This window comes from Lissotriton helveticus, chromosome 9 (assembly GCF_964261635.1).
Source record: "Lissotriton helveticus chromosome 9, aLisHel1.1, whole genome shotgun sequence".
Classification (NCBI taxonomy): domain Eukaryota; kingdom Metazoa; phylum Chordata; class Amphibia; order Caudata; family Salamandridae; genus Lissotriton; species Lissotriton helveticus.
The window spans coordinates 126208239-126235533 of record NC_136070.1 but is presented as its reverse complement, the minus strand read 5'-3'; the positions used below and the strand labels follow the sequence as shown (position 1 = coordinate 126235533).

General features: G+C 42.6%; 1 protein-coding gene across 1 annotated transcript in view; it reads left to right on the top strand.

Moving 5' to 3' along the window:
- Positions 1-24410, top strand: part of LOC144782652 (deubiquitinase DESI2-like) — a 398870-nt gene extending 374460 nt beyond the window's left edge. The window contains exons 3-5 of the mRNA XM_078662008.1: positions 12143-12236; positions 18076-18217; positions 23034-24410. Coding sequence (XP_078518134.1) covers positions 12143-12236; positions 18076-18217; positions 23034-23276 — 479 coding nt within the window. The 3' untranslated portion in view covers positions 23277-24410. The remainder of the gene's footprint in view (positions 1-12142; positions 12237-18075; positions 18218-23033) is intronic.
- Positions 24411-27295: the final 2885 nt, after the last annotated feature.

Sequence of the window (27295 nt, the reverse complement as noted above, 5' to 3'; positions counted from 1 at the left end):
GTAAAACCTGTTTTATTATCGTTTTATTTTCGGGTGGTGGAAGGTGGGGGGGGGCGGCACAACTCCACTCTAATGGAGGGTCCACTGCTACATAATATCTCAATAATATTACAAAGGTAACATTTTAGCTGACAAGCAAGGTTTTGGTGGGACTTCCATTTTAATGCATGGAAGTAGATTTTATTAGAGAGGTTAAGAACTTTCCATATCTGCTCGTATGAACAAGGAGACAGCTAATTTAATATTCACAGACAGGGATCTCTTGAAATATTAGAAGTCACATCCAATGAAAAATAAAAGAAATTGCTCCATCTGTTTTGTTGGCTGGTAGTGCAAAATGTGCCTACGGCTGCGTTTGATTCCAAGTTCGGCTCTGTATGGCAAACAATTCCCACAACAAATAAACTTGTAAAATGAATCTTGGGTGAACTGTTTGTAGTAGTGGGCTGATTTGGCATACACGGTTGCACAATAGGTGGCCAACAGTTTTGGACTGTGAGCTTGACAGTTTTACAATACTGAAATGTTTCCCACGTCAGTATGCACACAAACATTTGTGGACCACTGCAGTGGATTGCTCTCTAAGTTTGTCTGCATATTTCCTCACAACAAATTCGGAAGCCATTTTAAGAACAGAAGCCCTTGTAAAAATGTTCATAATCCTTTCAGAGTCTGATTTACAATAAAATACAAAAATGATGGAGATTTATATTTGATTGTGAAGTTGTATGCACATTTGAAGGTGTGTAGCGAAGATGTGAAACCCTTGAGCACCTTAAAGCAAAAGTCCAAACAAAAGTCAATAAATCTATCATCAGCCACTAACTGTTCATAGTGACTTAAGCCTGTATGGTTCACCCTAAAAGAAACAGGTGCATATCCTGAAGTTATATTAGGGATGTAGAGAAGAGTCATATTGTCTCGCCCCACTCCAGAAGGTAAAAAAATTAAATCTGCAGCTTTCTACACTGGTTTATTTAAGGATAAAGTACACAAACTTAAGTTACTTTTAATTGTTAGGGATTGATTTGTTTCCTTTTGCGCTGAAGGAGTAATCGATGAAACAGGGTTTGGCTAGATCAAGGATTAAAGGAATGAACAAATACCAATGTTGACCTTTGTTAGGGCTTTTGCTTTAAGGCACTGAAGGGTTTTGTATTTGAATTTGGACTATTGTGAAGTGACTAGTGGCAACTCTTTCCCTCTAGCACAGTGATACTCAAAGTACGGGTTGGGCTGCTGTTTACTATAATCATCACTAACATGGAAAAAAATGTTAAATATACTGCAAACATTTATTTAAAGGTTAATTGCAGTTAGGGAAAGGAAGTAACTAGAGCCTTAACTTTAGAAGCATCTTCATTTTTGAAGACGGTTACTAGATGTACATTCTTTGCTTCCCCTACTCCCACTTTACACCCCCCGCTGGCATCAGTGCGGCCCTCGGTCACACCATAGACCAAACTTTGTGGAAAATGTATGTGAGTACCCATGCTCCAGCAGCACCGAACTTTTTCTTGCATATATTAATAGTGAGTGACCTTTGATCAATGGGATGTGCACCTTCATATTGTCTAGCCATCCGAACTATTGTGTGTAGAGAAGATTTACGTGTCTGAATAAGCATCAATATTCAAATACGTTCCATTTTGGTTTTGTTCAGGCAATCAAAGAGACACCACAAGCTGATAGAGTAAAACACACACAGGCATTTCAAGAAAGCAAAGCTCCATATACTCATGCTCACAGGCCATCAGACATGCACTCACCCTTGTAGAGAGACCAATAGACATGTCAACATTTATACAACAGACCAACTAATATATAAAATATATACATACCCATGTGCACAGTCCAATAGACATAGAGGCAGTCCGGCTCGGAGATCTAGTTGGCACCAAACAGACCATCACATGCGGAGTACCTCAGGGCTCCTCCCTGTCACCCTACTTGTTTAATATCTATATCCGTCCCCTAATTCAGGACCTCAGTAATAAACAAGTGACGGTGCTCAATTATGCAGACGACCTGCAATTGCTCTTTACAATAGACAACTCGGAAACCTCCATCCTTAATTTTCAGTCGACTATGAGGTACATCCAAACATGGATGGACCAAAATCACCTGAAATTAAATCCGGGAAAAACCGAGCTAGTTCTCACAGGAGACAGTGCCAAATACTGGGGCCCGCATTACTGTCCGCCAGACTTGGGGCAAGCCCCGACTCCTTCCTCTTTGGCAAGGGCACTTGAAGTCACCTTGAATAGTGATCTTTCACTGAAAACTCAAGTGGGCCAGGTGGTCTCCAAGTGCTTTTTCCAACTTAGGAAAATTCGGAAGGTTCGGCGCCTCCTTACCCCGGAGGCCATCACCCAGGTGTTGATCGCCACTGTGCTATCGCACCTGGACTACGCGAACGCTATCTATCTGGGCTTGCCTCTCTACCTATTGAAACGCCTTCAGATGGCACAGAATCACGCTGCTAGGCTGATCCTGAGCCAACCTAGATGGCATCCGGCCACCCCATTGCTTAAGAAACTCCACTGGCTCCCGGTGGCCCAACGCTGCACCTTTAAAACAGGCTGCACGATTTTTAAATCCTTACATTGCAAAAGTCCCAAATTTATCAACAAACTTATCACGAAGCATGTCCCGTCTCGCAATCTGCGCTCAGCTCATCTGGGCCTTCTACAGATTCCTTCTTTCAAACGCAAGCGTTTAGGCGACTGCAGATTTGCAACATTGGCCCCCCGCCTGTGGAATGCTTTTCCCCTTGAGATCCGGATCTGTCCGGACCTCATGTCATTTAGGAAAGCACTAAAGACCTGGCTTTTTAAACAAGCATATCAATAATCCTGCACGTGCAAAAATCTCTGGTCACGTCCTCTGTTTTTCGACAGCGCCAGGAAACCAATCGGTGTTAGTGCGCTTAATAAATCATTATTAACATACATAACATAACAGAGGCATTCATGAACACAAGCTGACAATAGACATTCAAGCATCCATATACTCAGAGAATCAGATATTAGTACACTTATGTACACAGAGGCACCCAGGCACACACCTTTAAAGCCCACATGCCCTCATCGGCAGAGCCAGAGCTGCTGGGTTAATGTTCTTGCCTCCCAAAGATAGGAGCGAAGTCCCTCTCCACATCAGAGCGGTTCTTGAATTAGTCCTTGTCTTTCATAAGAAACTGAAAAACAGTCTCTTTCTTTAGGCCCCAGGCTAGGCTGTCCCAGCCCCTGCTATTCAGCGGCTGGATGCTCTTACGGGTGATTTGTACAAGTAAACATAAGATTGTCTAACATATACATACTTAATCCAATCACAGACAACAACCATACAGGCTTATGCTGACAGATGGAAGCATGAACTGACAGAAGGAGAGATGAAGGGCTTGTTGAACAGATAAATAGATGCACAATAGTATGTCTGTATACATGTAAGTGCGTTTGTGATGTGGTGTGGCACAAACCTAGATAAGAGGCAGCAGAGTGCTGTACAGGGTAAAAGTCAAGCATACAGTCAATGGGTGACAAGAAAGGATGCTGGATTGTGGAAGCAAAAGTGTACTGTTACTGCATTGTGATGGAGTGTTCTTTAAAGAGGTGTCTTCAACTTTTTCCTAAATTGGAGCCATGTTGGGTCAGTCCTGATGGATCTTGGGATGCTGTTCCACATTCTCGGTGCAAAGATGGAAAAGTCTGCTACCTTGTTTTTTTCTTTTTACACTTCTTAGTCTGTAGTCTGGTAGTATCCTGGCTGTGGGTGTATCAAGACCCTCCAGAGATGGTGAGCTTATCTGCAACTGGTTTTGATGATAGTGCATGTTGGCAAGTAGAGGATGGGGAGATTTGATCAACATTCTTTAAGTCTTGGGTGAGACTGGTTGTGGTATGTAGGATGCCCTTAATGGGAAGTGGGGCAATGAGGACCCTGGGAGGCCATTGGGGGAAGGTGTATTCCCTTTAAAGTGCTTGGTGTTCCCTGCCTCCCCTGCCCTGGCTCCATCCTGGCTCAATGAACAAGGTAGTGGTGACAAGTCCTTTGTGTGAAGGCAGGGCACAGCGTATTCAGTTGCAAGTTGGGCTGTGCTCAGCTCTGCAACCCACCCTGCCAGTGATGGCCCATCCATGCACATCTAATCCTTCGATTGTATAGCTGTCTGTGAAGAACAAACAAAGTCCAACTGTCAAATACACCCAGTCATGTGGCCAAGGAACAGGCTGCAGTAGTTAGGGCAGGAACATTCCAACTTTCTAAAAGTGTCAACTTTACAATTTAAAGAGGATTTTAAATGACAATTTCTGAGACACCAAACATGAAGTCTTAACTTGTTCCCATTCAAAGTTAGCACGTATTAAATGTAAAAAGGCAATCCAATCTTATTCTATGGGAAAGAGACTTCTCAGTAGTGAAAAACGAATTTTGGAGTTTTTCACTAACAGGGCATGTCAAACTTAAAAGTCCATATCCAACCTTTTAATTGCAATGCACCCTGCCCTATGGGATACCTAGGGCCTACAGTAGGGGTGACTTATATGCAATAAAAGAATAGTGTAAGGCTTGGCAAATTGTTATATTGTCAATTTGAATTGGCAGTTTAAAACTGACTACAGGCTTCAATGGCAGGCCTGGTACAAGTTTTACGGGGCTACCTAAGTGGGTGGCAAAATAAGTGCTGCAGGCCCACTAGTAGCATTTAACTCTCAGGCCCTGGGTATACGGTATACCATTTAATAATGGGATTATAAGTAAATTAAATATGCTAATCAGGTGTAAGCCAACTTTAACATATTTTGGGGAGTGAGCACAAGCACTTAACTGGTTAGCAGTGGGCAAGTACACAGAAATCTAAAGCCAATGGAAACAAATTCAGAAATTTTGTAGTGATGATGATGGCAATACGTTTTAGGATGACCCTGCAGAGAGGGCCAAGTCCAATAACTAACTATTCGACCATAGATTATTGATGAATCTTGAACAATAGGAAGCGCACCTGTGAAATGCATGAAAAGTTGACTGCAGGCATTATATAGGTAAAAAATCGCAAATTACATTCTCAGCTTATTCCAAGTGTTCTAGTTGACTTCATAGAGCAGACTGGAAGGTAGAATAACCTGGACCTCAGTTAGATCTCTGTTTAGCCCTAGCTTCAGGCATGACCCTGGCAGGAGCATTTTTGTTTTTCCTCAAAATATTTTTTAAAATGTAACCTTCTTCAGGGTCTCCAATTTGTCCCCTGTGCGTCTGCCACATAGGTAAATCTGCATATCATATTCATAATAATGGTAAAACTGCCCCTCGATTGGATTAAAAAAAGTGGATATTTCAACAGAAGTGGGGAAAGCGGGGACCCTTAAGAAGCTCTGCAAGTACCCTTCAAATTTCAGAAGAAACTAAATTGCCCACCACACCCCTTTGAGTGTGGCCGCGTAGGAAAGGTGCACATCCTAGGATTGCTGTCTCCAGCAAAGCAATTGATCCTAGAAAGCAACAGGCCAAAGTGCATTGTGTTGAATGTCATGTTCAGCAAGGTGAGCAATGAGAAGTCACCCTTAACCACACCAAACGCATCATGAAATGTGCCACCACAACAGTCATGGGGCGAGAAAGCAAAAGACACACAATTGATGGACAGAATGCAGAATAAAAGAAAACTGTACTGGGGTGAATGTATGACATTGTTCTGCATTCTGTCCATCAACTGTTCTTTTTGCATTTGTCACGCCGAGGATGCCTGTTTCCAGTCCAGGGAGGACCTGGCTTAGCAGTTCGGGCTGGACTGTTCCCATGAGGCGCAAAAAAATGATGGATTTAGGCCCAGATCTCTGTACTGGGGTGAATGTAAGACATTGTTCTGCATTCTGTCCATCAACTGTTGTTTTTGCATTTGTCACGCTGAGTGAGATGGGTATGCCCAGACGTGGGTCCCTTGCTCTCCTTGCCACTGGAATCGAGCTATTCTGGCTGAAGAGGGGTGAAACCCCGAAACCGGTCCCAGGATGCTCGTTTCTAGTCCAGGGAGTACCTGGCTTGGCAGTTCGGGCTGGACTGTTCCCATGAGGTACAGGGTCAAGACTGATTTGCATATGGCTGGGTTCAAACTGGAATGGCATGGTGAGCAAAAAAACGATGGATTTAGGCCCAGATCTCTGTACTGGAGTGAATGTATGACATTGTTCTGCATTCTGTCCATCAACTGTTGTTTTTTCATTTGTCATGGCGAGTGCGACGGGTATGCCCAGATGTGGGTCCCTTGTCCATGCCACTGAAATCAAGCTATTCTGGCTGAAGAGGGGTGAAACCCTGAAACCGGTCCTAGGATGCTTGTTTCCAGTCCAGGGAGGACCTAGCTTGGCAGTTCGCGTTGGACTTTTCCCATGAGGCACAGGGTCAAGACTGATTTGCATATGGCTGGGTTCAAACTGAAATGGCATGGTGAGCAAAAAAACTATGGATTTAGGCCCAGATCTCTATACTGGGGTGAATGTATGACATTGTTCTACATCTGTCCATTAACTGTTGTTTTTGCATTTGTCACCCTGAGTGGGATGGGTTTGACCAGACATGGTTCCCTTGCTCTCCATGCCACTGGAATCAAGCTATCCTTGCTGAAGAGGGGTGAAACCCTGAAACCGGTCTTCTTTGGATGCTTTTTTCCAGTCCAGGGAGGACCTGGCTTAGCAGTTCGGGCTGGACTGTTCCTATGAGGCACAGGGTCAAGACTGATTTACGTATGGATGGGTTCAAACTAGAATGGCATGGTGAGCAAAAAAACTGTGGATTTAGGCCCAGATCTCTATACTGGGGTGAATGTATGACATTGTTCTGCATTCTGTCCATCAACTGTTGTTTTTGCATTTGTCACCCCGAGTGGGACGGGTATGCCCCGACATGGATCCCTTGCTCCCCATGCCACTGGAATCAAGCTATCCTGGCTGAAGAGGGGTGACACCCTGAAACAGGTGCTAGGATGCTTTTTTCCAGTCCACGGAGGACCAGGCTTGGCAGTTCGGGCTGGACTGTTCCCATGAAGCACAGGGTCAAGACTGATTTGCATATTGCTAGGTTCAAACTGGAATGGCATTGTGAGCAAATAAATTATGGATTTAGGACCAGATTCCTGTACTTGGGTGAATGTATGACATTTTTCTTCATTCTGTCCATCAACTGAGGTTTTTGCACCAGAACAGTCATCGCCACATAATTTAGCTTAAGTCTAGATTGGTATTGCTTCAATAGCTGATAGTTATCCTGTTATGAACTCCAATGTGCTGCAATATAGGCCTAGGTAATAACACAACCTTTTACCTACATCTGTCCTACCATTGTTGTACATAACGGGTCTGGCGCTGAGATTTTACCTAGTTAGGTGCTACATGGCTGTCGTGTTGCTTTCTCCCCAAACTAGCCTCATGTATTATGCATGAGGATTCTCAGTATCACTGCATAACTCTGTATATGGGTCACCTCTATCATTATCCTTGCCCAACATGCCCACAGTACACTTGTAGATAGAACCCACCGAGGGGTATATAGCACTGAATCTTCACTAGGCAAACTAGAGGAGAAATAGACTTCCATGATGACACGCTAACGAGAGACACTGAAGTTCCTGCGGGCAGACACTCCAGCACGCAGTTGTCCGACATCCCTCACCGGGTGTCCTTCTTAAGACCAAAACAGGGTCTTTCGCTCTCCCACATCAGGTAATGAGGTTGGCTTTATCCTAAGGTTATTCTTGGCTTTACACCTGCATACATGCTAGGTACACTTAAATACATCTTGTTAGGGTTTGCATTGTAGGATAACGCATTATTACTGTCATGTATCTATATGCCTGCATATATTCATTGTTTTAGCACTATTGTAGACTTCTACCTTTACTTTACTCTGCTGGTGCTTAAAACTGTATATATCTGTTTCTGTTTCATGGTTCTTGCAGGACATGTATTTGGCACTAGAATGAGGCAGGTTCAAAAAATGCTTATTGAAAATGTTTCCACCGTTTATTCTGTGTATCTCTCTGAGACAAAGTGAGCATGAGTGACTCAGCATAAAGTACTGCACTGTTTCCACGATCCCTGAGGGGTCAGGGTTCTCATGTTCGATAGTTGCCAGAAGCTATTCTCTCCTTGGTAAAAGGGGCTCGTAGTGGCAATGTGAGCTAGTAGGATTAACAGACTAACATATCCTTTGGGGGTGTCTGTAAACAATCTGGACACCAATCCCTTAGTTTATGTTGTCTAAACGTGCAGATCCTATAAAGATTTGTAGGAACTACACGACAATTCAGTATGTCTTGTTTCTGGATTCCACTCTTTGCTCCCAGAGTTAACTAAACAGAGGAGTACAGCAATAGATGAAGAATCTCTAGACTGCTTGAGTTAAGAGAGGATTTATTTATCAATGAGGTCAGTACTGATTTCTTAAAGTCAGATTGTGAAGTTCTGGTTGACAATGAGTAACTGACCAGCCAGGATAGATGTGGTGCAGTAGCTGAAGATAAGGTCTTAGCAACAGGACCTGGTAGATATTTCTGACAGGGATACTAATCAAGATGAAATTTCCACGTTCTTAAATTAAAAAGGAGGCATGGACTTCATTGTACCTTTCCAAATCAATTCCTCGTTATTTTCTCATACCTTCCTCGTCCCATTCCTTACTTGATAAGTGAATGTTCCCTTTCACTAATACTGCTCACCACTTCTTAAAACTGTTTCTTGATTCTATCCATAGCATAGGGATCCACTGATAAATCCCCTCCCTCATCATTGTACTGCTTGTTCTGTTTTTTTTATGCTCTCGCCGCTCCCTGAGTGTGGGCTGTGGGGAGTTTCCAGGGGATCTCCTTCATTTCTAAGAGGTGCTGGGGCTCCAGTTGAATTCTTCTTCCAAGATTGGAACGTTCCATTTATTACTGTTTCTGTTTCCTATTCTTTGCAAAATCCCAGAAGGGAATACAATAGTGGTGCCTATAGCTATCACTAAGCTTCTTTTTGATTCTCTTTGCAGAGAAACGTCTTGTCTCCCTAGTTCATGCTTCAAATCTTACAGAAGACACCCTCAGTTTACAGAGCTCCAGAATAGTAGCATTCAAATCTCCTTGAAATGGGTGGTACTCTGCTGAACCTTCAATATCTACTGTGTTTAGATGCTTTGAGCTTGTCATGTCTAGCAGTCGAAATCCCTTTTTTGGAGTAGGCTCTTCCCTCTGTCCTGTTTTGTCTTCAAAACTCAATATTTTAACCTTGGAGTCATCATCTGAAAAGTTTTTTCTATCCTCAGGACCTTTTTCCTAGATTCCATTACATTTGATGGACGAATAGGTGAATTAGGTACTCTAACTTGTCCTCGCCCTTACAGCAGCGGCACTTCCACTAAGGGGGAGGAGCTTCGCCCCACTGCTTTAAGGGCAGTGCAGAAGAAAAATAAAATGATAATAACAGAATGTTATTGTTTTATTTTTAGTATTGCCGCTTGCAGTTGCAGCTGGGTTAGGTTAGGGCGGGGTGGGGCTGGGCTCCCATGACCCAGAGGGAGGAGGAGTGGTTGCTGCACCTTAAGTGCACTTGATGGTTTGGCCGGCCGTCTTGGGCCGGCCAGACCGCCATGCACACTTTGCATGTTCTCCACCGGTTGTATTATACAGCCTGGGTGGAGAACATGCAGAGCCTCCCAGTTCCTCTCTGAGCGACGAACCACTGCACTCAGAGCAATCACAATGCTGCTGTAACGTAGCGTTGTGATTAGATAGGGTAGTTTGTGTACTTCCTGGTTCCTGTGTCGGAGGAGAGGTTGCAGCTTAGAGACCTGCAGGTGATTGGGCACGTTACAAATCCAAATTAACAATAACAATAACAATAACAAGCTGGAAACTGGCGACCAGCAGGTAAATTTTATTTTTTATTTTTTCTAACCCCTTACTAGCCATCACTGTTCCCTACCAGTCACCACTGCACCCTTACCTTACGGTCTTGGTAGATCGTGTAGTCCAATCTCTTGCTCCTAACATTCTTCTTAATGGAAGTTCCCATAGGTTTTAGGAGACTAAGCTCCCTTTCTTTCCTTCACTTCAAATCCAGTGACAACTTATTTTTCTTCTTTACTTCTTTTCTTGGTTGTCATATGGACTATTTACATCCATTTTAAGACAGTGGCAGTGTGTAGGGTGTTTTGTTACCTGCTTAAAAACACAGAGAACCAGAAAAGGGATAGAGAAAGAACTATCCTCTACTCTGGCAAGATAATCTTGATCAGTTATGTCCTCATTCTTCCAGGATTCTGATAAGGAGATCATGGAAACACTAGAGCCTAATTCCTGTAGAGCAATGGTCTCCGTTAGTTTCATTGATTGCACCCAACACAGGTATATAAATTAGGTACATCAGAAGCCGGGCTCCAAAAATTACCAAGTTAGCTTTTCTTGGTGAATTCCTATAGCTGATGAAGGAGTGTGTAGCTTGGGTATTCCTCATCAAGTAAGGAATCGGATGAGGAAGAAGATGAGGAGGTAATGCGCTGTTTACTTAATGGTAGTTTTCATTACTCCAATTCTTCTTCCCCCCTCCCAGTACATACTTTCCTTCAGCAGCCTCTTTGCTAAAGGGTTGGTGGAAAACAGGAAGTACTAGGAAGAGGGTGGGGATTTATGGGTGGATCCCTATGCTAGGGATAGAAACAGAAAACAGCTTTCGGAAGTGATGATCAGTATTAGTGATGGGCACATTCACTCATCAAGTAAGTAATTGGATGAGGAAGGAAAAATCTGAGTAATGAAGGTTGCCGGTAAGTAATCTGATCATTCTTTTCCTTGACTTTGCATGATACATTTTCATCAGTTGGGTTAGGTGTAAATGATTATATTTCTACTAAGTTTTGGATAAAAGCTTTTGAAAGCTTTAACTTTCTCTCTCGAAGGTTCGGTCCTGAAAGCAAAAATCCCGTATTCACAAAAGTTTGTACCGTGAGAGCGAAACAAATCTCCAATGTGTCTACTCAAATTTGGCATTTTTGTGTAGATGGATTTTTGGTTTGTCTTTCTCATTTTAGTGTTTACATTTACACCACTTGGATTCTAATCACCTGCAACTAGGTTTAATTGTTGTCATTTTGGAATAATACTAGGAAGTAGATAGCTTCCTGACTCTCTTTGCTTCAAAAAGGTTAGATTGTGTTACATGTATCAGCCGAAGATGTAGGGGAATGATCCCATTTAGATGAGGGGCAGCTCACTAACATAATGGAGTTTGTCTACCATTTCCTTTGGAATCGAAGAGTTTGTAAGTCGATATTTTAATGGGCAGATGATTGCCTGATGTAAACATGAGGTGGAGAAAAGGGTCTTATCATGGCTGTCACCAAAGGTGCACTACAGCAAAATATAGAAATGTTAATTGACTTATGGAGTGGATTTAGATAGAGGTGGGGTTTAAAGTTCTTGCAACGTGTTAGTGCTTGCATAAAGAGTGACACGTGCTACATCTTTATGGCCACCAATGCTTAATTTTTAAAATAATAAGTGCCAGGGCCCTAACCAGGAGGCCACTGCAGCTCGCACCACCCATTACCCTCATCCCTGCTATGACGGTACCAAAACAACTACTAACTATCTCTCTTGCCTGCAAGTGCGACAGTTCAGATTATTCCAGGTCCCCAAAGCTAAAGGAATGGCTTGGGAGGCAGGTATTAGTCGTATTTAATGTATATGGTATTCATAGACAACCATTGTTCTGCTCATCTCTAAATTAGATAAGCAGTGCCACCATGTGGCAGGCTGTCATAAGTGTGGTGATGACAATTAAGTGCAGGTGCCGAGCACCCAAAACCACCGTCTCAAATAAAGCACTGACATTGGCCACCTAAGAAATCTGCTCTCTTAGTTCAGGTGGCTACATATTTAGGAACACACCAGTGGCCCTGATAGGCTGGGGCAGAGTCAGTTACTCATTGGAAAGTCCAAACATGGGACTGGCTCAGCCCCTAAAGTAGCCAGATGGAAATGTGAATATTTCCCAATTGCCAAGTTCTGATCAGAAGGCCAGGACTCCACTCGGGCTGTTTGTTAATCTGATCCTGTTGTAGACAAGTAACTTGTTCCTCCTCCTACTGACCTGTCTTCTTCTCTTTGCAGAGTTTGCCTATGGCGGGCACCCGTACCCCTTCAGTGGCATTTTTGAGATCACGCCAGGGAGCGCTATTGAGCTCGGGGAGACATTCAAGTTCAAGTAAGTCTCCCTTCACCTTTCATCATCCTGTTCACCATTCTCACACAGTTGTGAATCCATTCATATGCAATTTGACTTTCACCTTTTCACAAACAACAGGTTGTTTTTAGAACTCCCCTTTTTTCATGCGTGGGGCTCTTTATTCTCATCAATGTCTGCCCTAGTGCTGATGTTTACCTCACAGGGGGCTGGAGAGGCCTTTTTAGGTCTGGCTTGACAGCACCGCTGTTAACAGACCTTTTGTGTTATACCTGAAATCTAGCAGCCAGGATTATTACAGAAAATGATTTGCCTCCACTCACATGTTGGTTGACAATAGTAAATATTTTGATTGGACAAAGGTTGTGTGCTTCAACAGAAAACATGCTTATATTGATTGTTTATCCAGCTGCATTAGCCTTCAGCCATCTGCCGACTGAGTTACAATTATCTACTTGCATTTATAGCTCTGTCTTGATAGCGCATCTCTGGTTCAACTTTATGAGCTTTCCAAGAACTACTGAGAGGGGAGCTTAAGCCCACCCCCATGTTGGATTCCCTGATTAGAGTTCATTTGGCCGAAGTTGTGTTGTTAGACTTGGCATCCTTGGCGTGGTTTCCCCTGACTTTTTGCCTCTATCTCCTGTATTTTTGATGCTGTGCTGGATTTCGTTTTTGCTGGTTTAGATGCTTTGGGCACTTTGCCACTGATGGTCAGTGCCAAAGTGCAAGTGCTTCCTAAGTTAATTGTTATTGTGATTGGTTCTCCCTGATTGGCATGCTTGATTTACTGGTAAGTCCCTAGTAAAGTGCACTGAGTGTGCCCAGGACCTGTAAATCAAATTCTACTAGTGGGCCTGCAGCACTGATTGTGCCATCCACAGGAGTAGCACTGAAAAGATGTCTTAGACCTGCCACTGCAGAGTCTGCGTGCAGTTTGTTAACTGCCATGTTGACTTGGCAAGTGCACCCACTTGCCAGGCCCTTACCTTCCCTTTTCTTGCATGTAAGGCACCCCTATGGTAGGCCCAAGGTACCTCCGTGGGCAAGGTGCAGTGTATGTGAAAGGTAGGACATGTACTGGTGTGTGTGACATGTCCTGATAGTGAAATACTGCAATTTCGTTTTTCACTATTGAAAGGCTATCTTTCCCCATAGAATAGAATGGGGAATGCTTTGTAACATTTTACAAGCATACCTTCCCATAGGGATAAGAGGGAAAAGTGGAGTTTAGGCTCTCTGAACTCAGAATTTAATAACACATCTTTTAGTAAAGATGGTTTTTAAATTGTGTGTTTGAAAATGCCACTTTTAGAAAGTAGGCATTTTCTTGTTTAACCATTCTGTGTGCCTCTGCCGGTTGTCTATTGACTGTCTGGTTTTGGAGTGACAGGGGCTCGGGATGTGCATTCTCTGTAGGCAGCCACTGGGGGTTTAAAGTGTGCCTGGCCCTTCCTGGATGACTCAGAGCTGAGCTGAATAGACCTTGGCTGAATTTCGAGTAGTGGGAGGAGATTTCTTTGCACCTGAATAGGGCCTGTCTCCCTTTAATAATGCTGTCTCCACCACCTGTGGTCATACTGCACCAGCGAGGACAGAACTGGTTTGGACTGGACTCAGAGACCATTGCACAAAGAGAACAAATACATTTTGGGGTATAAGTATTGCACCTGAAACACCAGAACTTTAGGCTGGAAGAAACCTGAAGAACAGAAGAAATCGACACATCGTCCACGATGCAGCACCGCTGTACGAGAAGAATTTCTGTGCATTGCTGCTGCCGAACTGTCGCAGCACCTGTCGCAGTTGCAAGAATCGATGCATCTAGGGATCGTGGCTGAAAAACTGATGTCCATCACCACCCCTTGTTGTAAATTATTTTGTCCACCCTAAGCGTGGAAGGGTATACTCAGATGTGAGTCCCTTGCTCATTGCACCATCAGGATTCAAGCAAGCCGGGCCGAAGACGCCTGAAATGGCAGAAACCGGTCCCCGGAAGCTTGTTTCCTTCCCAGTGTAAGAATTGGCTTTTGTAGTCTGGTCTGCCCTGTTCCCATGATGCACTGGGCCAGGGACAGACTAATTTGCATACAGCCAGGTTCTGAAACTGGGATGGTGCAATGAGCTAAAAAACGGTGTTGGATCTAGCCCTGATCTCTTGACTGGGTGAGAGTACTCTGCTTAATTCAGAGACTCTGTCCATCACCACCCCTTGTTGTAAATTATTTTGTCCACCCTAAGCGTGGAAGGGTATACTCAGATGTGAGTCCCTTGCTCATTGCACCATCAGGATTCAAGCAAGCCGGGCCGAAGACGCCTGAAATGGCAGAAACCGGTCCCCGGAAGCTTGTTTCCTTCCCAGTGTAAGAATTGGCTTTTGTAGTCTGGTCTGCCCTGTTCCCATGATGCACTGGGCCAGGGACAGACTAATTTGCATACAGCCAGGTTCTGAAACTGGGATGGTGCAATGAGCTAAAAAACGGTGTTGGATCTAGCCCTGATCTCTTGACTGGGTGAGAGTACTCTGCTTAATTCAGAGACTCTGTCCATCACCACCCCTTGTTGTAAATTATTTTGTCCACCCTAAGCGTGGAAGGGTATACTCAGATGTGAGTCCCTTGCTCATTGCACCATCAGGATTCAAGCAAGCCGGGCCGAAGACGCCTGAAATGGCAGAAACCGGTCCCCGGAAGCTTGTTTCCTTCCCAGTGTAAGAATTGGCTTTTGTAGTCTGGTCTGCCCTGTTCCCATGATGCACTGGGCCAGGGACAGACTAATTTGCATACAGCCAGGTTCTGAAACTGGGATGGTGCAATGAGCTAAAAAACGGTGTTGGATCTAGCCCTGATCTCTTGACTGGGTGAGAGTACTCTGCTTAATTCAGAGACTCTGTCCATCACCACCCCTTGTTGTAAATTGAAAAACTGATGCAGCACCGCTCGACACAGCCACATTGATCGCCGATGCTCCTGGATTTCCACGCATTGCACCTGAGCGGCAAGTTTTCCCGACGCATCATCCGCTGACCTGAATCGTCTCGAACAATCGACGCATCACTTCTCCGTACAGACCGGATTCGATTCATCGCTTCTCCTGCGTGCAGCAGAACTGTCGATTACCTCTCTAAGGTCTCAGGAACTGACGCATCACCGTTTTCAATGCTTCCTCACTCAGCGGCTGTTTGGCTTTGTGAATTTTGACACATCTCCAGGTACTTTCTGTAAAATCACGCATCCATAGTTTTCTATGGTCCAAGTTGCTTAAAACCTTTCTAAAGTCATATTTTTAATTGTGTATGTTGGATTTTTGTCGTTTTGGTCACGTTGAGTTTAGATAAAGATACTTTATTTTTCTAAGCTAGTGTGGTGTCCTTTTGTGAGATTTTCACTGTGTTATTGTGTGTGTTGATACAAATAATTTACACATTGCCTTTGGGATAAGCCTGTCTGCTCGTGCCAAGCTACCAAGTGGGTGAGCAGGGGTTATCTAAGTGTGAATCCCCCTTACCCTGACAAGAAGCAAGGATCCCTATTTGGACACAGTTACCTTACCTCTGCCAACTAAAGACTCCCATTTCTAATATGTGTGCTTCCACTAAAAAGAGTGTTTGTATTGCACTTTTTGGATTGTTGCAAAGCTTATGCTAAATATGGCAAAATCAAGTTGGTTATGGAGACTAGTCAATTAACATGGCTATAGGCCTAATTTGAACTTTTTGGGAAAATGCAGTAGGCCTGATGTTTTTATTGTGAAAAGTATGTGTTAAAGTGATTAGACATGTAAGGATAGATTGTTGTTACCTTTACCATATTTTAAAGCATATAGATATGTATTTTGTTACATACAATCTCTCAGATTACCACAGTAGACAACAGGTTTGGTTACCCTGTGGCAAACTGTGTATATAGAGGAATTGATCTGTAAGAATCATTTTTAAACCCTCTAAGAAGAGATGGTATTTTCTCTGTAATTTTGTGTACCCAAATATTATGACAGTGTATCCGATAGTTGCCTTGTGTAAAAGCTTATGCTTAAAACAGTAGCCCTGAGTTGGTTATGGGACAATAGATAGGGCTCATTGATGCACTGGAAAACATTATGTGCGATGCCATAGGTTTGATTTGCTTACTATGAAATGTTTTGGCAAAGCCAGTAGGCTCTTAGCTGTTGGGTGTTATCATGTTGTGTTACAGGCAATAGCCAGATATCTTCTTATGTATAATTTCACAGATTACAATACTACTCTGAAAAACCCAGAGTGTTTTCCCAGTGATGATTCTTGTTAGATCCTACTTGGGGCTAGATGTAGGTAAACTATATTTACCGATTCTAAAATACCGAATTTTACTGATTCGGTATTTTAGAATCGGTAAATGCTATGTAGGTAATTACTCAGTAAGTATGACCAAATCGGTGCGATTCGCTATTTACCGAATCAGTAAATACCGATTCGGTAATTCGGTAATTCCAATTCATTCCTATGGGCCTGTAGGCCCATAGGAATGAATGGGAATTATCGAATCGGTATTTAAGGGGGGAAACATTCAAGAGTGGCAGGGTGTCACTTTGACACCTTGTTACACCCCTGAATTGTGCATGGGTGCACATGTGGCACACATACATGCCCTAAGGGCATGTATGTCTGCCACATGGCACTGTTATTAAATGCAAAAAATTGCTTTTTTTAGGGTTTTCGTAATTTACCACCAACTTGTAGCTTGTGGTAAATAACGAATCCTTACAGGTGAAATGCTTCCTACATTTCAGATTCGGTAATTTACCGAATCGGTATTTAAGAATTCGGTAATTTACCGAATTCTTAAATACCGATTTGGTAAATTACCGAATCTGAAATGTAGCCACCTACATCCCAAATGCCTAATACCGGTCAGTAATGGCCGAAATTCGGTAATTTCGTCCGTTACCGACCGGTATTAGGGTTCCTACATCTGGCAACTATATTTTCTATGTATTTGTATTTTATAGCTGCATGCATGACTGTTGCCTGTTTGTGTGCACTTGAATAGGCCCCTGGCTGTTAAGGTGTAAAGCTAATTGTAAATTCTATAGGCCTTATCAGTTCATTGGGAAAAGTTGCGTCAGATTCCATAGGGTGAATCTGTTTGTTATTAAATGTCATGACAGAGCCAGTCGGCCTGACCTACATATTCTGAATACCATTTTTTAAAATCGCTAGATTTGTAAGGATGGATTGCTATTACACTGTGCTAAAGCTTGTAGGAAGGCATTTTGTCACACGGAGTCTCACAAAGAAACAAAGTAAGCAAGGTTTTGGTCTTGGTGACTCACCCGAGCAAACTGTTGGGATAGATAATAGGCACTATGGCAATCCTTATTATGCTGTCCTAGATGAGATAGCTTTTTGCTTTGCCAGCTGTAATTTTGTATACATTTGTAATTTTATGACTGTTTACCTGATTGCTGCCGTGTGGCAAAGCTTACAGTTGGCCTGAGTTGGTTGTAATGACAAGCCATTGATTTCATTGAAATTCCTTCACATTTACAGAAAGTTGAAAATGTTAAATTTATGTTTTTATATAGCTATACTGTATTAATCTGCTAATATATATATATATTTTTTTAACAGTCCTTCTGAGTAGGTGTTGCGGAACACCAAGGGTCCACAGATCCTAGATTAAGAACCACTTTTGTGGAATGTTTATTCTTAATGGTATAGGATTGTCTAAAGAGAACTGAGCTTTTCCTCTTCTCCGGATAGTCCCTTAAACACTAGTATGGTAGATTATTAAAGTTGGGTGAGATGTTGCCCATACTGCGATTATCTTTGTCAAATTGGAAGTGTACTACGACTGTGTCTCATGTTTTATTCAATTTACAGGGAATCCATTGCCTTGGGGACCACAGATTTTACTGAAGAAGATATTGATAAAATCATGGAAGAGTTGGGAAAGGAGTACAAAGGCAATGCCTATCATCTCATGCACAAGAACTGCAACCACTTCTCCGATGCTGTAGCGGAGGTTAGTCAACTTGAGCTGTGTAATCCAACCTTTACGTTTATACCTTGTAGACAGATCCTTCTTAGTCTCTCACTGAGATGTATTAGAGGAGAAGAACTTTTAAGGGGGTCAGGAGCTATGTCATTTTGGGACAGATCTTCTTTGCTTCCATCTAAAAGGCAGAAATGTGTTTTTTTAGCACACACCAGTGAGACACTGACTGATTATATTCAATGTAAAAGCAGTGATTCATCGCATTATATTTATAAAATTGCAAGGTACTATAGCACATTTAGTTTTTATGTTGGCCATTAGGGCACATTATAATAACAAATTACTTGATTCTCTCAAATCAATTATAAAAGCTACAACCCGCAAGTAAAAAAAATAAAATCATAATTTCTATCATCACAATTGATTCCATCTCATGGCTTAAACTGATAAAAGTAAACAATCAATATTTGAATAAGAGACAAGAAGAACAAGTAATCATCCACATAAATCATTCCTCATTCTGATAGCACTCTCTAGGTCCTTGACACCTGCCCATCAAAGGTGTACTGAGGGTAAAGTTTTGGATAGAAACCATAACTTACCTGCATTGCCTGAAGTTAGCAAGCCTCAAAAGTGGATAAAAAAATGGAATCTAAAATGCGCATAAAATGTGCAAAATAGCAGAAAATGCAACGTGGACTGTGGAAAGAAGGAGTCACATGGACCAACTGTTAAATTTGCATTACGGAAAACAGGCATAGGAAAAGCAACCATAAAGTACACAGTGTAAAAATCTCTATCATGTCAACAGATACCTGTGATGACAATGAGGAACCCAAACAAGATAGGGTTCATTCCAAGGACTAGTGATTATTGGAGTATAGTTTCTCACAGGAAGTTTACGAGATTCGGTTTGTTTGGCGCATGAGAAACATTTTTGCTTTCAAAACATTCTTACAAGAGGCAACCAAGTCATTGGCGACCAAATAATTCTGGCATGTTCAAGCTACCGCTGGACTTTTCAGTATAGGCTGGCCATCTTCCTGGCCTAATCTTTCAATAACAGCCATGTAAAAAGCTTTGACCTTTAGTCCAAATGGACAAACAAAAAAGAACAGGGTGAAGCCTGATATGATCCTTATAATATTCCAGCCCTAATTCTGAGTGGCACAGGAGTGTAGATATGCTCTAGTGGACTTGAAACGCTCTCCTCAGAAATCTGTTCTTCACTCTCTGAATAACGTCATAGAGCCTGAATTCCGCACCATATGGTGCAATAGAGGCGCATTTTGACTTGTAAACCATAAGCAATGCTCCAATAGGTTTTTTACCTAGGTTTCAAGAAAAATTAAACAGTGCCTCTATGCTTCTCCCAAAAGAACCAGTCCTGATGCCCCAATATTACATGTCAAACTAGAATCTCTACTTCATCATATGACCTCCTTATGCCATTGCCTTTATCACATTATCCCCAATTAGCACATCATTCTGCTGGCTGGAGGGACAAATTAAAAAGATCCTCTCATTCTCAGAGGGCAAAAGATTGGAGAAAATAACTAATCCATGAACCTTTGTGTCCAGCATAACTTTATGATTAGCAATTCACCTTCATAGAAACCTATTCTGGTGGAAGCTACTGTTTCATAAATAGTTATTGTCGGGGTTTCAGAAACTATTATGTTGTAACACGCTGAAACTTCAAAGAGAGAGAACACATTTGACTGGTCTATTTTATGCATAGGGTGTAAAGTTACGAAACCTTAGGAGAGCACATTCTTCTATCTCCAGATCCTCCTATTTTGCAGGTAATTGTATTTACTGGTCACTCTGCATCGCTGCAAGCCAGGGTTACTGGTTTTGCCAGTGCTTGATGTAACATGAGACAGTCTCACCCAGCCCGACAAACTGTCCTATTTTTAGTTTAAGAAATTGGTCCCAGGTAGAAACAGTTACCTACACAGTTCTGCTCCTCGTCAGCATGGTCAGGACTCTCTTGCAGTCTTCTTCCTTCTGAGAGCTGCAGGTAACACCATGAGAACATCAACAATCTGCAGAGAGAACCCTTTCAAACATGGCTAGCTTCATGGTGCCTGGCCTGCCTTCAGTTCTTAGGGGCCATGGGTTTTCCCTGTTCTCAGTATAATCTGTGTAGTTACTAGTATGCATGTGTATGATATGATATGATATATTATATAAAGGGTTTTGTAGCGCGCTCTATTACTAAAAATAGTATCCTGGCGCGGAGGTAAAACAGATTCCGAGATTAGAAAAGAGATTAGGGAATTAAAGAATGATGTTAAACAGGTGGGTTTTCAACCCCTTCTTGAAGGCTGTGATGGTCGGAGCAGCTCTGAGATGAAAAGGGAGAGCATTCCAAACCCTAGAGGCTTTGACCGAAATGGACTGGCCACCTAATCGGGAGAGCTTAAATCTGGGAACCCTCAGTTGATACTGATTGGCCGAACGAAGGCAGCGATTGGGAATGTACAGAGCAAACCTTTTCCTCAAGTAGATGGGGCCGGTCAAATGGGCCGCGCGAAAGGCAAGGACAAGAATTTTAAACGTAATCCGGTGGGCAACCGGAAGCCAATGAAGGGTGTGGAGACAGGAACAGACACTAGATCTCATAGGGAGGTTGAACAGCAGCCTTGCGGCCGCATTTTGGAAGACCTGAAGACGTTGGATCAAAAAAGCTGGAAGACCACAGAACAGTCCATTCGCATAGTCGAGCCTGGAAAGTATTAAGGCTCGCAGAACTGTCTCTTTAGCCTCCCTCGGAAGGAGGGGAAAAAACCTATGGAGGGCCTTGAGAGTGGCATTACAGACCCCCGTAAGTTTTTTAATATGGTCTTCAAACTTAAGGTCGCTTCCAAACCAGACTCCAAGGTTTTTGGCTGGGCCCCCGATGGATTTAGGACAAGGCAGGTCACGAGGTCACAAGAGATCACTGAATTTATCAGGAAAGGTGCCATAGAAGATCACCTCAGACTTGTCTTCATTACACTTGAGCTGAGCAAGTGCTAGCCAGCGGAAGACAGATGAGAGGCAAAATTGGCATAGGCCATAATTTTAGCCCCCAATTGTTCTGCTAGATAAATCAGAGGGGTTAGATAAACATTAAAAAGCAGGGGGCTCAGCGTAGACCCCTGGGGGACTCCTGTAGTGAGTTTCTTAGGGAGGGAGGCGAAAGGAGGCATCCAGACCTGTTGTGTCCTATTATCCAAAAAGGACGTCAGCCAGTCTAGTGCAGAGCCTGTGATACCAACGGCCGCTAGTCTAGTGAGGAGTAAAGTATGGGGCACCGTGTCGAAGGCGGCAGAGAGATCCAATAAAATCAGAGCTGCTCTGCCGCCTCCGTCCAGGCACTCCCGAATAGCCTCCGAAACTTCGACCAGCGCCGTTTCGGTACTGTAGGCAGCCCGGAACCCTGATTGAGCGGGATGCAATGCTTGAGAGGATTCAATGAAGTTATTCAATTGCTTTAAAGCGATCTTCTCGCAGACTTTTGCTAAGGCAGGCAATAACGAGATGTATGGATTGAAATACTTGTGTAACGGCCCTTATGCCCCTGTGCGTCAGCAGCCTTCCGGATCTTATGCACTTTGGGCAGCAGATTGCAGAATAATTGTGAGCAATACTTTTCTCATAGTTCAATGTAGGTCTAAAAGGGCAGGGTCGATGTTGGATTTTCAGGAGATCCACATAAGCTACATGTGCATACATTTAATATGAATGGAACTTACCTAAATATACAGTAGATATACTGAAATCGGCCCTGGATCCAGCCATCATCTAGAGGGACTTACAAAGGCTGCAGCTTGGTGGTATTGTGCTAGTGAGGAGCTAGAAACATGTTTAATAATGGCTGAAGTGTTTGAAGCATAATCAACCTTCTCTGTCTGCTTCCCCATCCTTACAGTAAAATCTACTATAGGGTATCTAGAATAATCCCTGACTCGTATTGCAGTGAAGGTAAAGATTGATGTCAGATGGTGACGCAATGATGACCATTGTTGGTCCATTCCACACCAGATTTTCAGCATATTCACATAACTTAAATTAACATACAATTAATCTAACTACTCGATGCACGTATTCCAAAAGAGCAAGCTGTCCCACAGGCAAAGATAAAATCAGACCATTAAGCTGAGAAAATATCAAAAATGTGTCAGGGCTGACTTGACAGTTTTTAATATATTTCACCATCCCACTTGGTTAAACTATATTCATTATTCACTTTCAGGCCCTTCTTCCTTTAAGTCAACATGTTTCTGCGATTACTAATTGCTAAAGGTAGTCACAGTCCTTCATCAGGATGGAATTGGGTAACTCTGCACATAAAGTTATGATTTATTTAAGGAATGGTGAATTAATATTAATGGTTTTAGCTGTCAACCCGAATAAAGATTAGTGATTGATTGATTGACCCCCTTTAGTGATTTTTGCAGGTTCTCAGTGCTGGATACAGAGCCCCATGATGAAATATGCCACCATATGTGGGTGCGGGCTTACAACGTTATGTTACCAATGCATAAAATGGGACTTTAACTCCAAACCACTGGTTAGTCCTCTTGTATATAATTGCCTAATATAATGAAGTTTATTAGTGTATTTTGGGTGGTGCAGTGGAGTCTAAATGTATTTTTCCACCTTTCACAGTGTTTTACGAATTCCAAAGAGTTATTCCTCTTCACAATTCTCTTCTTGATATAAGTATTCTTCTAGAATTGTGAAAAATGCAGATAATTGTCTTCATCTGAATCATTCTTTGCACTATATTGTTAAATAGCCATACTTGAACCACCATACTGTATATGAACTACCCTGTCTTCTGTCCTTTCAGCTTATGTGTGGCAAAGAGATCCCTCGCTGGGTGAACCGCTTGGCCTACTTCAGCTCCTGCATTCCTTTCCTCCAGAGCTGCCTTCCTAAGGAGTGGCTCACACCAGCAGCCTTGCAGAGTCACATCACTCTAGGCCTCCACAAAGAAGACCCGGAGGACACTACAGATGATGACTCCCCATCCGCGGCTGCTTCTCCGTCTACATCGGGGGCTGCAAGAACATGTAGGCACACCCGTGTCTAGACCATGACCTCTGAAATTCCCAAACCCCATGGCACTTCTCATTTCCAAAAACATCTTTTAAAACATTCTTGTTTCGTTTTTGTGCTTCCCTCGGTATGAAACCCTAACCTCTTGGACTGACACAACAGGGAGCTATTGAGGTGATCTACCTGGACTTCAGGGAAACACATGACATTGTACTAAACAGCTAAGAATGTTCACAAAGAAGGCCAAGCAGCTTGAGAACTGCACCTTGTGTTGTGGCTGAGTAGCTATAGCTACTAGTGAATGGTGCACATTCTTGCAAATGGCTACCAGGAGAATGTTACCCCATCCTTCAAGTGTACACCCTGCCTTTATAAGTCTCACTGCAGCATAGATACAAAACAAATGTTGATGAACTTAAGTGTGGAGTTACCATGTTACCACTAATATTTCTTATTAGGTACTATCCCAAAGGAAGTGACAAAAAGTGACAAACTGAAAAGCAGGCAGAGAGTTGGTAAGAATGGGCACAGTGAAGGGAAAATGTATGGATTTTAGAAGGATAGCATGGGATAGTGGTGCAAGAAAAGGTACTGGAAGCTTAGCTAACACACACAAGGGACATCAGGTGGATGCAACAGTGCCAAACCTTCAGAAAAGAGTACCATCTCTGCTGTGATGTGAGTTTATTGTAAAACCTGCTCTTGGACCCTCCCCCATCAGTTTTAGAAAATAAGTCCAAAGCCACAACCTACAGGTCCACAGGAGTTAAAAAAAGAATGTGTGTTCTGTGCTTTGCAGGGCAGAACCTGAGTTGACTGAGAAGCAGAAGCCCTTTGCTCACTGCATGCAGGAAAAAACATACCCCATCTAGAAGACACTAACCCAATAAGAGGTCTATAACATTTACCTGAGCAAAGCACCTCAAGGTGGTCTTACAGTGAGAAAAACTGACAGGAGAAAATGATGGATGATAATGGAAGAAGCATAATCACACAAATACAATTACCAACCTCATGTACATCTCCCAAATCTACCACAACCTCCTTTAGAGCCAATATGAGGGATGGTATGGCTCAGAAGAGGGATACAATTCAACTCCTAGCTTAAATGCATTGAGCATAATTCCTTTTTAATGGGGTGAAAATGTTAAAATGTGCCATTTATAGTTAGGACTAAAGGGATTTGGTGGAGGGGGTGTCTAGCTGCATTGACATGGACAGCCTTAGGGCCCAGATCTTCTAAAGGATCAGAAAGAAGGGAAACAGCCATAGTAGGATCATTATCATTCACAGTCATTTGATGATTGATAGAAGGACCAATATATTTTTATTCTTGAGTAGAGGATGACAATAACAGATTTATTAAATACCTCAGGGCTGCAGTAAAATTAATGATAACTGGATAATGGTCTGACTTTAGTTGAAAATGAGGGTAAGACAGCAAACATGGGAGACTGGGAGTAAGATAAGAAAGCTTTCCATAAAATGTCTAAGAGTACAAGTTCTGGTCTGGCTGTGATGAGTAACAATAGAATGAGGTTATGGGTGTCACACATGAAATAGATATATTCTGTTCTATTCGGGGGCATTGGTAGAAGTAAGAAAAAGGGATGGCCATTATCGTTGGTCCATGTGTGCCAATCCACACAGTGTGAATGACAAAGTGAGTAGTGCTTGTGTCGACTCCTTCCTAGACCTACTGAAGAAGCACGCATATTGTATGTTCCCCATAAAAGCTCCACGTTGATGGAAGAGAGAAGGTGGATTTCTCAACTGATAGGTTCTTGCTTTTAGTCTCCTTGGGCATGCTATGTTTCTGCTAACTAATGTTCAATTGTGTCAAAGAGCACTGTAATCTAATGCCACCGATGTCATCTCTTCTCAGTATCTGATGTGATCTTACAATGATGCACAAACAGCCTAACACTAAAAGAATCTAGACCTACTGGTGCCTCAACAAATGGAGAACCTTCTATCCCTTGTTAAGACTAGGTGAGATGACATCTTTTTATTTGGCCTATCCAGATATCTAGCATAAATTGACTTTGAACAGGCCACGTTCTGAGTAGCATCATATACCACACGGGCTGTACTTTTAAATTATAAAACATCTTTGTACAAATAGATTGTACGCATCAGTGTATCCCCAATAGGAATGGAAAAGAGTGGGCAAAGGCTGCAAAGTTCTTGGCAAAGATAGAAACTGAGTAAGTGCTGAAGCCAACAGGTCAGGAGGCTCCTCTAAAAATTCCTGAGATTGAAGTTTGAATCAGTGAAACCTACACTCATATTTATGGATCTTTAAGTGTATTCCTCGTATTGTTTGTTGTTCTGCAACCTTTATACCTCTTTTCTCAGCACACCCAGTTCTTTTACTAGCTTAGGGCTTTTATTCAGAGAAAAGACATTGATGATGATTTGGCCTCATATGAAGAGGAAAGAAGTCCTCAAAGAATCAAAGCCATGAATATAGCAGGCTACTACAGTGTAACCTGAATGGAAATCTTTTATTGCAACTGCAACCAGACTCACAATGGATTACAATGGATTCCCTTTGAATGGAGGATGCCATTTTAGGAAGTTGAACATCCACAGTGGATTTGGAAGAAATGAGAAGAGGGCTATGTGACACAGTTTACAGACCATTGATCAACGTAACTTACTAAGACCTTCTTTTCTATTGGATTTGCCTAAATCAAAAGCTGCATTGCGTCACAAAGGCCATGTTGGCGAGCATAACATCAACGCCCTAAAGCCTGTCCCACCTGTAGACCAGCACCAAGCCTCCTTGGTTTTGTAAAATCCAGGTTTATTTTCCATATGGTTGGCAAGAAAGTACTTCTCAGGAACATGGCTGTAGTCTTAGAATTGGATATCAAAAGGCTCCAGCTATAAAAACTTGTATGAAATATTTTTATATGCATATGTTTCAAGAGTCAGTTGTGAGAGAAGGGTGTACATCTCAACATGCAGAAACCAACATTCAGTGTCCTTGGTTTAAGCCAGTAAACCTTATAGTGTTTAAGGAACCTAAGTACATGTAGTGTGGCAAGGACTTAAAGTGTGAAAGATGAAGCACTTCCTTACCCAATGTCTACTCCTTATGTGGTAGCAAACTGGTAGAAGTATGTTACATGAAGACATGTTTATGTTGTATGTGGAAGTATATAGATCACACCTAACTACAAAGCAAAGGAAGATTGTATAAACTGAGGGAAATACAAAGCATTGGGAGGGATGTGGGGATCAGTGGAGGAGGGCAATTTACAGGTTTGGGGTGAGCATGGGCTACACAAGGGTCTGCAAATTTGAAGGTAAGGCTGGAGAAAGGACTCTGGAAAATGAATCCCTCCAATCAGTGAATAAAAGAAAAACACTGGAAAATCTTTATTGGTTTTTACTGTGTGCAACACATATGGTCTGGATGTTGTTGGGTCTCTTTCACATTTATGCAGATTGAGATTTCCAGAGGGGGGGGCCTAAGCATATTATGTAGTGTTGTGGACTTGTAAAGCTATACTGCCTCTCAGCCTTAGTTCTTACCCTAGGAGTCCCAGCGAGAAAGAACCTGCTTACCAATGGAAGTCCATTTGAGTTGCTGTGTAAGTTTTCCATAGTTTCTCTAGTAATGTCTCTTTAAGCTTTGTTGTTTTTCACCTGTTTTTCCACAGCTCGCACAGTACCACCCATATTGCTTTGAGTGGGGAAGTCAGTTTTTCATCAGAATGTGTTTCCAGAGCTCGAGGATTTACCCCTGTCCATATCCATTTCTTGCTGTCATTCTGCCCAACCTCTGCCAATCACCTAGTGACTCACACCAGAAGAGAGGGTTGTTTGGGCCTGATCATACTGCAGTCCAACTGCTCTTTGCAAATGTCCATACTGCCAATTTTATCACAGAAGCTTTCAAAGGTGACAAAGTAAGGGCTCACATTGGTAAGCTGGTATCCCATGAGAATTTACCAACTTTGTTGCTATTGTTCATCTGCCTATGAGCAGTCTTTAACAATGCCTAGTTTACAAAGGGGGGAATTGGGTAAGCAACTGAACATA